We start from the raw sequence: 14,141 nt of genomic DNA on the forward strand, positions 1-14,141 counted from the left end.
AATCAGTCAGTTCTATAAATAAGCCATGTTTATTATGCTATTCATATTTTTTATGTGTTATTCTGGCTTTTGCATGTTTAAATGTGTTTATGTTATGCTTACACTTTGTTTTTCAAGTTGTTCTTTAGGATGATCTTCTGCTGTTGGGGGTCGGCAATGTCTCCTGGGCTCTTCTGCCATTTCGCACTTTATGAGTGATGAGATCTGATCGACGTTATGGTTCTGTGTGCAGTCGATACCTGTGGTTTCGGTTGGATTGCTCAGGGGACGTGGCCGCCTCCTGGTGCTGGAGTTCGGATGGAGACTTAAGGTCCCCTGGGGAATTTTGTTTAGTTTTAGTGTTTAAGTCATTACTATTGCCTAAAATGTTCCTATATGCATGTTATTGTTTTATTGTAATTTTCTAGAAGGATTTATACTTCTGTTTGTAATACGTGTTTCTGGGTGCGGTGGGCTAGGTTTGTCTGCCCAGCCTCGCATCCCATATACATTGGGTCATTGGAGGGTGTGGACGGTTTAGTCCTCACAATCTCCCTATTCACATTACTTTGATTTTAGTTACTTGAAACCCAAATCCTGAGCCCATTCATTCCATCCTACTTGTGACGGTTTGAATTCCCATTTTGCCGTGGGCTCAACCTCAGTGTTCACCTCTTCCCCCACTCTTTGTTGGAGGGCGGGGGGGGGTGGTCGATCACTAGCTACCCTTATTCCCTCACCAATACTCCCCTTCCACACTTTCCCTTTTCCTTTCTTTCTCCTCCTTTCTTTCTCTTTTCTCTTTGCTATCCAAGCTCTACTTGCTCCCCTTTGCTTATTTATTTTTGCACGTTTTTTAGTACTTTCGTAGTGCATCATGTCTTTGACCCTTGCTTCTATTAACGTTAAGGGGCTTAACACCCCACAAAAAAGATCATTATTACATAGAACTGTAAAAGATTTGAAAGCTGACTTTGTATTGTTACAGGAGACTCATTTTAAACAGGGCAACCATCCCTCCTTGTCCTCCTGTAGATTTCCTGCTGTGGAATATGCCTCTTTGCCAGTCAAGAGGTGTGGAGTTGCCATCATGATCAGGAACTCCGTGCCTTTTCAGCTCACAGTGTCTAGTCTAGATTGTGAGGGCCGCTTCATCATACTGGTGGGTCAGGTGGGACATCAAACTATTGCTGTGGTGAATGTATATGCCCCTAATACTGGTCAGTCTAGTTTTTTTAACAAATTTTTTATTGAGCTAAGGAGAGGTCTTCTCCTGTTAGGCGGAGACTTTGATACTATCCTGTCAGAGGAATTGGACAGGTCAGGAGCGCGGCGTGTCTCCCCACCTACTACCCAAACAAAAGCGTTGCTCAAACATATGGCTGGGGCTGGTCTGTTTGACTCTTGGAGAACTCATAACCCCTCCTCTCGAGACTACACCTACTCACATCCACACAATTCTTACTCCAGAATTGACATGATTATGGGTTGCAGTAAAGTTTTACAACTTCTCACTCGCACTGACTTACTCCCCAACCCTTGGTCGGACCATTTAATAGTCACAGCTTCGTTTGATTTGATGGATAAATCTAAAAATAGCTTGTCCTGGAGATAAAATGAATCTTTGCTCAAACTGCCCGTGTTTAAAGAGCAGATAGAATCTCACCTTCAAGAATATTTTGACATTAATTTGACGCCTGATATCTCTCTTCCCACGACTTGGGAGGCGCATAAATCAGTTATTAGAGGGGCCATTATTAAGTTTGCCTCCTTTCGTAAAAAACAACAAACCTTTAAACTAAACTCTCTTACTGCCCAGTTGCAACAGCTCGAAGGTATTCACAAACAAAATCACTCAAAACAAGTTTATAAGCAAATTCTTTCTATTAGAGGTGAAATCCATTCTTTGTTGGCGGAAAAGACCGAGAGAGCCTTTCTTTGGCTCAATCAAAAATTTTATGAGAAAAGCAACAAATCTGACACTGAGCTAGCAAATAAGCTGAAAAGCAAAACGAGCAGCTCAGGCAATAATGGCAGTGAGAGACAAGAAAGGTATGTTGAGTTACGACCCGAAAGTTATCAACGACTCATTTTACAGTTACTATAAGTCTTTATACAATTTGAATAAGGAGGGTGCCCCTTTACCCCCCTCACCATCTGTCATTCAACAATTCTTAAGAACATGTAACCTCCCAAAACTACAAGAACATAGCTTCTAAATTGAACGAGGACATCAGTGAAGAGGAACTTAAGGGAGCTCTTAAATCCCAAAAAACTTCCAAGGCCCCTGGTCCTGATGGATTCACCACCTCTTACTATTAAACTTTTAAGCATATTCTGTCTCCGCACTTACTCTCTTTTTTTAATTCAATTCTACGGGGGGAGCAATTTCATAGAGACATCACACGATCCAATATTATAGTAATACCCAAGCCCAATAAGGATCCCACGGTTTGTGCTAACTATCGGCCCATTTCGTTGCTAAACTCGGATATTAAACTATTTGCCAAAATTTTGGCAAATAGGTTGAATAATCATTTGTCACACCTTATAGATCCAGATCAAGTTGGATTTGTCCCAAACAGACAAGTCCTAGACAATACCAGGAGAACTATAGATTTTATTTCTTATATAAACCAAACCAAACTCCCTTCTGTAGTTTTGGCGTTAGACGCAGAGAAGGCCTTTGATAGGCTCTCCTGGCCATTTATGTTTCAAACCCTCCAATCCTTTGGATTTTTCGGTAATTTTCTTCAAGGCATTCAAGCCTTATATCATAACCCACCTTCCTCTGTGTCGACAAATGGTTTGAGCTCATCCGTGTTTGGCATTAATAATGGGACGAGACAAGGTTGCCCTCTCTCCCCTCTAATTTACGCACTTTGCATTGAACCACTTGCTGCTCGGATTCGGCTGAATCCAGATGTGAAGGGAATCCAGGTCGGGAGTAGCCAATACAAGATCTCGCTGTTGGCAGATGATGTTCTCCTTACGTTATCATCACCTCAAACTTCTCTCCCTAATTTATTTGCGGAACTGCAACATTTTGGTTCTCTTTCTGGTTATAAAGTAAATAACTCCAAGTCAGAAGCGCTTGCGCTACATCTTCCACCTCACATAAAGAAATTATTAGAGCTCAACTTTGAGTTTCAGTGGCGTCCCCGGGCAATTCGATACATGGGAGTCTATATAACAACCACTTACGAAACTCTGTTTCAAATTAACTACCCACCCCTGCTGTCCACAATAAAACAAGACTTGGTGACCTGGAGTTCTCTTTACATCTCGTGGTTCGGGAGAATCCATACCATCAAAATGAATGCATTACCCAGACTTTTATATTTATTCCAGACCCTTCCGGTTAAAGTCCCTGACTCTTTCTTAAACTCTATTCAGTCCATTTGTGGCAAGTTCCTGTGGCAAGGCAAGAGACCCAGACGTAGTAAACTTTGTCTAGCTAAATCTAAATATAACGGTGGCCTAGGCCTTCCCTTATTCGACAAGTATTACCAAGCCACACAGCTGACTCACCTAATTTCTTGGCTCTCACCGTTAGGACTCAAGAAACGGGTTGATATTGAAGAATTGTTGTCTCCAGATATAGGTGTTCGTTTCTTACCTTGGATCCCTAGGAGTGTCAGACCAGCCTCTGCTTCAGTTACGCCCTCCATTTGTTTTACGTTGGAGGTATGGGACAAATTGAATAAAAAATATACATTGGCCCCTTATCCTTCGCCTCTCACCCAGTTGTGGAGACACCCTAATTTCCCACAGGGTTGCATTAAGGCTCTTGATTACCCTTGGTGGAAAGCAGGATTAGATTGATTCTTTCATTTGATGGGGGAACATGCGCCGCGCTCCTTCACAGACCTGAGTGAGAGATATTCACTTCCAAGCAACCTATATTTTCATTATCTGCAAATCAAAAGTTTTATACAAGCCCAGACTCAATCATCTAAGTTGCGGTTGCCAACATCCTTCGAGAGGCACTGTATTTATAGTCCGGGTCGCCGAGGCTATATATCAATCCTGTATAGTTCCCTCGTGTCTTCTTTGTCGCCCCCTAAGGAACCGTTTGAGCAGGATTGGGAACAGGATCTCGGGGTGACCCTTGACGATGAGAGATGGTCACTCATCCGTGAAAGAATTTCGAGGTCCTCTATTAACACAGCCATATGTGAAAATGCGTATAAGGTTTATACTAGATAGTATATGGTCCCTGAGGGACTTCATTCTATTTTTTCCATACCTCAGATCTTTGTTGGTGTGATTGTGGGGCGGTGGGCTCTTTCCTTCATATTTGGTGGGATTGCCCTCTGGTGGCCAAATTCTGGGACGAGGTAATATTGTTGGTTCAACAGGTTACCTCCATTAATGTACCTAAGAATCCACTATCGGTACTTCTATACCAACCCATTAAGGGCATTACCAAGACATCAGATAAGCTTATTCGACACATATATAATGCAGCCAAGTTGCAAATAGCTAGCAAATGGAAGAAGGCCTCACAACCTTCTAAAGAGGGTGTTTTGAATAGAACTTGGCACACTGCATCCATGGAATATGTGACTAGCCTTCTCCATGACACAGTTCCCACATTCCACAAAGTGTGGGAACCTTGGTATAGCTTTAACAACAGTTCTATGCCAGGCCTCTCGTAAGCCTTAGATGCTCTTCTTTTCCTTTCTTTTTTCAATCTCTATAACCCTATTTATTTTTTTCCTTTTGCGCTCCATCTGTTCACCTTTCCCCCTCTTTTTATTATCACACTGTGGTGAGTTTCCAGACGAGGTTACGTACCCAACTTGGTCTGTCCCTTTCCCGTCCCTCCTTCCCCTTGTTCCCCCAATAAAAATAAAAATTCTGGCAGTTTGTTATACTCGCTATTTTTCGCTATTGTGCAAGAAGCACATTTGGAATTGGGAAGACTTTCTACCTCAATATTCATTTTGTAGTTCTTTAACTCCCTACTGGAACGTACTGGGTTGTGAAAAATATATCTATATGTTTTTTGATATTTTTTTGTATTTTTTATTTTTCTTAGTTGAGCCTTTACATTTTGTAATCCCGGTACTTGGATAATATGTTTGTCAAGCACTGTTGTAATTTATTCTCATATGCTGTTACACATAAAAAGTAAAAAAAAAAGTAAATGCCCAAGAACAGTGCCTTGTGGGACTCCAACAGATAGTGTGTGAATGGAGGGGAGGATTTGCCAGATGTAGGAATACTAAAGGAGCAGTTTGATAGCAAAGAAGTGAACCAAGAAAGAACTGTGTCATGAAGGCCAATTGAGTGAAGGATGTGTAGGAGAAGAGGATAATAAACAGTGTCAAAAGCAGCAGAGAGGTCCAGGAGAATGAATATAGAGAACTTTGCAGTAAGTAGATCATTGATTACTTTTGTGAGAGCAGTTTCAGTGGAATGTTGGATGCAAAAGCCTAATTGCAGAGAGTCGAGAATGGAATGAGAAAAGAGAAAGTAGGCAAGCGTTTGTACACGCTCAAGTAGTTTGGAGGCAAAGGGGAGGAGAGAAATAGGGTGGTAGTTGGAGAGAGGCTGTATTGAGAGATGGTTTCTTTAGAATTGGTGAGATGAGCGCATGTTTAAAGGAGTATGGAAATGTGCCAGTGGAGAGAGACAGGTTGAAGAGGTGAGATAGGGGTGGGCATGGAATGGAGGAGAGGGAATGATGAAGTTGGGAGGGAATAGGGTAGAGGGGACAGGTTGTAGGTGAGACGAGATGAGTGCAGAGACTTCATCTTCAGTTACTGGAGAGAATAAATTAAGGGTGGATTGGGAGTGTAGGTGAAGGTTGGTGTAGAGTGGGTCAAGTGTGTGGAATTTGGCATGAGTAAATATATTGTTGAATGGTGTCGCTTTTGTCTTTGAAATAGGTGGCAAAATCATGGGCTGTGAGAGAGAAAGGGGGAGGAGGTGCAGGTGGGCAGAAAAGTGAGTTGAAGGTGGCAAAGAGACGATGTGGGTTAGAAGATTGGGTGAATATTAGAGATTAGAAGAATGTTTGTTTGGCAATTGAAAGGGCAGTGCTGTAAGATGAAAGGATGAGTTTAAAGTCCAGAAAATCAGAATAGGAACGAGATTTACTCCAGTGGTTCTCTGCAGTGCTGGCATGTGTTCACTGTACCCTTTTTACCGTCAACTTTATTCTGTAAAGTCTGATGTGATGTTAGTAGGGTATTTATGTAACAAAATGTGTCCAGAGGTGAAAATTGTACGTTATATGAAAAGATGTGTATCTTTAACAAGGCAAAGGTTAAGAAACCTTTGAACAATGCAATTTTATTTTAATATTATTACTATTCAACTTATTTTATTCATTTTGCTTGATCTATGGCAAAATTGGGTTGAATTGAACATTTTAGCACTTAAAGGGGCATATTCAATTAGCTTTCCGGTTCGCGTTACCGCAAAACATGCGCAGTATTGCCGGTAATACGGTACCGCAATAACGCAGATTTTCGTACGCAACCCTATGGGCTGCAAACGAAAATCCACGTTATTGCGGTACCGTGGATTGACTTTGCGGGTCGTTCCGGTGCGAGCCGGAAAGCTAATTAAATATGCCCCAAAGAATGGATATGTGACCTTAATGAGGAGGTGTAGTTTTGTGAACTGTGTGGGGTATGGTTTAACAGTACTGAAAATTCCGACACCGAGGACACCTACAAGGAAAATCCGAAATTCTAAAAAAGCGATTTGAATACAGCCAGACTTACCTTCAAAGCGACGCTGTACATCTCCGATCGCAGCAGCATGCTCCCCCGCAAGTTATTCCAAATTCACAGATGTCCGGCACAAGACTTTGACGTCATTGCGACCTGAATAAATATTAATGTAAAGCGTCAATGGCGGGACCCCTCTGGTTAAGTGTTTAAACACCTAACCCGCCATTGCTGCTTTAAATTAAGATTTATTCAGGTCGCGATGACGTCAAAGTCTTGTGCCGGACATCTGTGTATTTGGAATAACTTGCTACGATCGGAGATGTACAGCATCGCTTTGGAGGTAAGTCTGGCTGTATTCAAATCGTTTTTTTAGACATTTGGATTTTCCTTGTAGGTGTCGGAATGGTGGTAATCGTGAAAGCGATTACCACCGAGTGAACTAATGCCTATTGTATATTACTATGCACAACTCTTTGTTGCCTCTGAATAAATGAGTCCTGTTGTCAGTCACAATTTAATATTTTCTTCAGCTATGTGCTTTTTAAAAAAGTAATTACCAATGAGACACTTACTTTGGTTAGTCTCTACAACAGGCTGATGATCAAAGCAATATTATAATTAATTGGTTGTGATTTATTTTCTATAAAAATGTTTTGAAATCTCATGGAAGTTGATTAGTTTCAATGGTTAACATATTACCATGTCCCCTTCTTTTGTATTTACAGCAAACTGTTGTGAATACTCAGTGTGGTTATGATGTCCGTAAAAAGGTGAGATGTATTACATTTTGGATCCTGTTGTTATAACATTTACATGTGGTTCAGTTTATTAAAAAGTTTTTGTGACCTAATATAGAGGGAATTTGGTGATCCAAACCTAATCTAAGATATTCATGTTTTAATATGCAATGTCAATCGGGTGCAGTCTCTATATGTTGTTGCAAATTTTGGTATTTGGAATTGTTAATATGATTCACTTTTTCTTATTAATATGGAATGTAATAATGTGTATTTTTGTGTTTTTTGTTTTTCTGTTTAGTTTGTACTAAAATTTAATAAAAATATTTGATTTTTAAAAAATGTTTTTGTACTGTTATACAAATTGTTGATTAATCATTTGGAATAGGGAACTATCTGGATTTTATTCTGCATATTATGTAGACATTTAGCAAATCGTTTTCCTGGATTTTTGAAGTAAAGTGTGGTTTTACTGAGCTATATACAATCTTGAAATTTCAGTCACATTGTTACCTTTAGCATTTAATGGTATTTTACATACTATTATTATCTTCCATTGACAGCTTATAATTGGGGGTATGGACAAATTCTCTTATCTGCATGCATAGGTTTAAGGTGGTGCTGTGTGAGTATTTGATTCTATAAACTAGATATTGACTAATCCAGATTAAATAAAATATATTTGCTTTTTTACCTTAAAGAATACCTTAATGGAAACTTTTATGCTAATTTTATGCCGCATTTGTTGAGTTATGACGACATCTTGACGAGAATTAAATTTAAAAACAAATAAGTGAAACATTATCTGCCACCAGCAGCTAGCTAATTAAATTTATAAACAGAAAACATTGCACTGAGAAACACAAATAACAATCATACCAGCAATTTAATTAATCTTGAATACTGGACAAATGCAAACTATTTTATGCTAATATTTTTTCCTTTTCATGACCTTTGCCCAATAATATGAAATTGCATTAGTTCTCTAGAAAACAATGAGCTCCCTCTTAAAGCAAGATTATTGCTAAGAGCAACACTACTATAAGTATGCACTGAGCTTGGTAACTATATGAACATATTATTCTGTATTTTATTTTGCAGTTGCTTGCTGAAAGAGCCTCAACAACATATGTGAAGGGTTGTATATCTGCCTTGGAGGCGTGGTTACCTCGAAACATATACATAGTAGCTGGTGCATTCCTTGTGATTTCCATTCTACAGGTATAATACATATCTTTTGATTAGCTACACTTGTAACATAGTAACATAGTTGATGAGGTTGAAAAAGACACCAGTCCATCAAGTTCAACCTATTTTGGATCTCCTGCGATCCTGCACTTATATTGGAAATTAATCCAGAGTAAGCAACCGCCAATCTGTTTCAATTGTGAAAATGCCCCCCAGACTCAATATTGCAGTCCTATTTTTACCCTATATCCACTACTATCCTACATTTTAAATTAACGGTCGAATCCCTGGATACACCTTTCCGCTAAAAATTTGTCTAACCCTTTCTTAAACATATCTATTGAATCTGCCATCACAACCTTCCCTGGCAATGAATTCCATATCTTGACTGCCCTTACTGTAAAGAACCCCTTCCTTTGCTGGTTGTGAAATTTCCTCTCCTCTAACCTTAGGGGATGACCACGTGTCCTGTGTATGGTCCTTGGGGTAAAAAGTTCCCATGAAAGCTCTCTGAATTGACCCCTAATGTATTTGTACATAGTAATCATATCTCCCCTTAGACTCCTCTTTTCTAAAGTAAACATGCCTAAACTGGCTAACCTTTCCTCATAACTTAATGACTCCATACCCTTTATCAATTTTGTCGCCCTTCTCTGAACCATTTCTAGTTCCAAATTATCTTTTTTATAGAGTGGTGCCCAGAACTGTACTGTATATTCAAGATGAGGTCTTACCAACGATTTATACAGTGGCAAAATTACACTGTCTTCCCTTGCATCTATGCCCCTTTTTATGCATGCCAATACTTTTTTTGCCCTTGCAGCTGCTGCTTGACATTGAGCACTATTGCTAAGTCTACTGTCTACGAGCACTCCCAAATCCTTTTCCATTATAGATTCTCCTAAATTAATTCCATTTAATTTATAGATTGCGTTCTTGTTTTTGATCCCTGAATGCATAACCTTACATTTATCTGTGTTAAACCTCATATTCCATTTGGCCGCCCAATCCTCCAGTTTATTTAAGTCCCTCTGTAGAAAAGCCACATCTTGCTCTGATTTTATTACCTTACAGAGTTTAGTGTCATCTGCAAAAATAGAAACTTTACCCTCTAAACCATCACCAAGGTCATTAATAAATATATTAAAAAGGAGTGGTCCCAGCACGGAACCTTGAGGTACTCCACATAAGACTTTTGACCAATTAGAAAATGTTCCATTTATCACAACTCTCTGTTCCCTATTCTCTAACCAGTTTTCGATCCAAGTACAAATTTTGATTCCTAGACCCAGTTCCCTTATTTTGTAAACCAACCTCTTGTGTGGCACTGTATCAAAGGCCTTTGCAAAATCTAAGTAGACCGCATCTACTGTGCTTCCCTTGTCTAAGTTCCCACTAACTTCCTCGTAGAAACTAATTAGATTAGTTTGACATGACCTATCCCTCACAAATCCATGTTGATTCCCACTAATAATTTTATTGCGTACCAAGTAATCCTGAATACTGTCCCTTAAAATACCTTCCAGTAGTTTCCCCACTATTGATGTCAGGCTTACAGGTCTATAATTCTCTGGTTGTGATCTCGTCCCCTTTTTAAACAACAGCACCACATCTGCTATTCGCCAATCCCTTGATACTGAGCCTGATGAGATTGAATCTCTGAAAATTAAGAATAGCGGTCTAGCTATTTCCGAGTTTAACTCCATAAGGACCCTTGGGTGTATGCCATCTGGACCTGGAGCTTTATTTATCTTAATATTCTTCATTCTTGTAACTGACCTGTTACATAAAACCCTTTATTTTACTTTACTTTCAGTAACCATTGTTAACAAAGATTAAGACCAAATCATATTCTCCGCTCTAACTTAGTCACCTCAAGTGAATGCTACCATATGGAGTTTTTTGGGCATATTAGAGGAAATGTATTTTTATTTTATGGTCTTGATATTGGGAATTATGCATGCTTGAAAATAATTGGCAAAAATAAGATAAATACGGCAGTGATGGTTGCTTTCATGTAATATGTGCAACTTTAGGTATTTATACCAAAATGTGAAATATAGTTCTCCCAAATATACCAAATGCAAATTTATTCAAGGTAAGACACCGTTCTAGAATCAGAGAAAAGATTAAAATATTGTGGTTTTAAACATGCCCTATTCTGATATACTGAAGCTGCAAACTGGTACAGCTTTCATATCTGCACAAATCTTTCTGTTGATGTAATTGGCTGACAGAACAAATGTAACATAGTGATGTCACAGTAATATCCAGCATTCCATCTTGCCTAATTGCTATAAATATATAGGAAGGTGTTTAAAGAGTATAATGTTTTGCTTCATTATTGAGTGAACATCTTTAATTTAATTTACATTTCTGAACCAGTCATAATGTATGATCCACATTCTTAGAATAGCGGTGCACTGGTTCTCAGGGTTTGGTCTTCAATGCCCCCAAAACATCCATTCCTGATGTTCACTTGTAGCCAAAGTACATGCAAATAAATGGAGACATTTGCGGCAGACAGAGGACAGAACTGAGATACACTTATGTTTTAAGGGTAACCTGTGCACTAGCGCACACAGGCTTATAGCTACACCATTTGTACAAGCTCATTAGTTAAATTAATTCAATTTTTTCTGAATCACAACCAAAGAAAATAAATTGTTATTGGTCACAGTTCTGTTTGGTAAATGATACATATATTAATTTTAGAAGGATGCTATTTTTACATGTATTAATTGGTGTATACCCCAACACAGTAAACTAAATATTGTTTTTTAAAGTTGATCTTGGCTGTCATTATTTCTGTTGATATTTTTTGTAGAATACTGAGCTCTTTGATTTTCTGCTGATTAAATGATAAAATGTTGAAGGATTCATACAAAACAAAATCTGATTTAGTGATTTGTGTCCTCAGCTAACTTAAAGAATCTTTAAACCATTTAATTATCAATATGTAATATGTGAGCTATCCATAATGATGGTCTTTTATCCTGTGAAGTAGTGTATACACATCGTAATTTAAATGTGAGTCTGTGCTTATGGTTTTGCTGCATCCTCACCGAAATAAACCAAGTGAGAGTCAAGAACTTGCAAGGAATGCCTCCTTTTTGCCATTCTGACTGCCCTTAGAAGTATAAAATGGCATTGGTTAAGCATGTAGCACCAGCTAGGACTTTCCCACAGACATCAATCATGGGCACAGGGCATGTATAAAGAAAACTCTGTATTTCTTTCATAACCTTTCAAATTAATATATTTTACATTTTAATTTTTTAAATTTTATTTAATGGGCCTTTTTTTATATATTTAAACATTTAGTTTGTTTGTTTTTTTACATTGGTTAAGCAACTCTCTTATATTTTACTGTGAATGTTCTAATATTATGAACATTAGGAAATCTTCTTTCCTTTTAATGCACAAACTTCTGGCCTCCAGCTTCATAGTCCTTTGAATGGGCAAAATAACTAATTCAATAGGCATTTGCATGCCAGTGAAGTGCATCGTAAAAGTAAAAATGCACAGATTGTTTTGATGGATCTGCTTAACATCAGATTTTGTATTGGTTATGAAAATTCAGAGATAAATAATATATATGCATTAAATAAATGTTTATACTAGACCAACTAGGTCCATCAAGAACTGTCTGCACTGTACCCTTCCTGAAAGTATCCAGTGGTTAAGGACTGTAGAGTATGTCTATCGGTACATAACTGAGTGGAGGAAAATACTACATAAGCTTTGATGATTTAAAAGAGAAGCAGCCAGAATAGACTAAGCAGTGGATGTTACCTTCACAATTATTAAAATAAACATGAATTTGTTTTGCTTGTGTCGGTATCATATTTTTTTTTATAACAGCCTTAAATAGAAAATAAAGACAGTTGTTGTCAGCGCTTATCTTTAACACTGCATACTGTGTGTATCTGGTAATCTGAAAACTTGAGGTATTAGTTCAGATTTTGATCAAAACATTTAAGCCTGCATCCCAGCGTCAAGGTCACCTCATTACATGCAGGTCCTACACTGCCCTATATGCTTCAATGCAGTTAAAATCAGATGCATTCACCTCCCAGGTATAGGGACTTACATCTAGCAAGGGCTGGCTTGTAAGCCGGACCCAAATGAGTCTTAAATAGGCTTTTATGGACAATATTTTGAAACAAAACTAGAGAAGAAATAATCCTGCGCTCGGTATATCCCATAGTTAAAACTGTACCAGCTGTATGACAGTATATATATGTGTGTGTGTGTGTGTGTGTGTGTGTGTGTGTGTATATATTATTCAACAAAATATTTTTTAACTTTTTGATCTCACTACATGGTATCTTCTTAGTCAGCTGTATTGAAGCTAGATACACCTTGCTCTCCCAATTATCGACCCCCTATAATCTACACCTGCTATTATTAGATTCTCCATTTGTTACCACCCTTCAACACCCCCCCTCCCCCGTATGTATATACGCTTTTTACCTAAAGATTTCCTTACTATTAGAATAATCTATTCCTACTTTAACATAGACAACTACCTTTCCTTCAATTCCCCCCTATTTATATCCCCTCACTCCTAGTTATCCCTATTGGACTTTTTTCTTTTTCTCAGATATTCTTTATTCTTGTACATCATAATATTATTGTACATCATTATACACAACTAATATACCTATTATGATTGATATGCTCAAACCATTTCTAAAGCTGGGTACACACTGAAGAATTGTTCTGACCGATGTGCTATCTCAAACGATTATACCTACGACTGAAGGGTCCGATCAGTCTAACGATTCATGCATACACAGTGACACGATTTACCTTCAGATCTGTGCTCTTCATCTGGTCCTTTATCTGGTCCTCTAGTCCGGAGAATGACAGCACAATATTCATTCATTCACTACTGTAACATTGTCACACTGACTAAAACAGCCTTGTTATAGCTATCCACATGTCCTAACGAATTTCGTTAACTCCTGTGACTCTGAAACTAAATATTCTGTCTCGTAACAAACAAATGAATTATTCCTTCTACAGCACACTCTACATTTATTCACTCTGACATTAAGTGCTAACATCGGCTGAAAAGAGCCTGACTCTGTAAACTCTATGGAGATCGTCAGCATACACACGGTACGACCAACCAAATGAGGCGATAATTGTCTATTTGGGCAGGCTTTCGACCATCGTGTCACTACACACACTGACCCGACTTTCGAACGAGCGGTCGAATGTCGGCTGGTTGAGCCGATTATTGGACAAAAACCCTGTAGTTGTGTACCCAGCTTAAGCTGCATTTACCCTCTCACAAGCTAAAGCATCTATTGTTTATGGTATCGTTATCAATATATTGTGAGTTTCAAAAGTTCCAGTACTTGGCACTACATTTACTACCGAAGGCTGCAACTAGTGCTCCATGGGTAGTTTACTAAAACTCACATAAATAAGCTGTCTGGGAGACAGCTTTGCATTCAAGAGGTTTCTAGGTTCCAACAAAGCTACAAAGCATATTGTTTGTTTTTTAAAATGTTTTTAAAAAACAAACTAAACTATA

The 14,141-nt window shown here is 38.4% G+C and overlaps 1 protein-coding gene across 5 annotated transcripts in view; it reads left to right on the plus strand.

The window, feature by feature from the left end:
- Positions 1 to 14,141, plus strand: part of TSPAN14 (tetraspanin 14) — a 65,365-nt gene that overhangs the window by 48,480 nt on the left and 2,744 nt on the right. For all 5 annotated transcript variants that reach the window (XM_075217157.1, XM_075217156.1, XM_075217154.1 and 2 more), the window contains 2 exons: positions 7,394 to 7,438; positions 8,507 to 8,626. In XM_075217157.1, coding sequence (XP_075073258.1) covers positions 7,394 to 7,438; positions 8,507 to 8,626 — 165 coding nt within the window. The remainder of the gene's footprint in view (positions 1 to 7,393; positions 7,439 to 8,506; positions 8,627 to 14,141) is intronic.

The sequence above is a fragment of the Mixophyes fleayi genome, chromosome 6 (genome assembly GCF_038048845.1).
Source record: "Mixophyes fleayi isolate aMixFle1 chromosome 6, aMixFle1.hap1, whole genome shotgun sequence".
NCBI classification, from domain to species: domain Eukaryota; kingdom Metazoa; phylum Chordata; class Amphibia; order Anura; family Limnodynastidae; genus Mixophyes; species Mixophyes fleayi.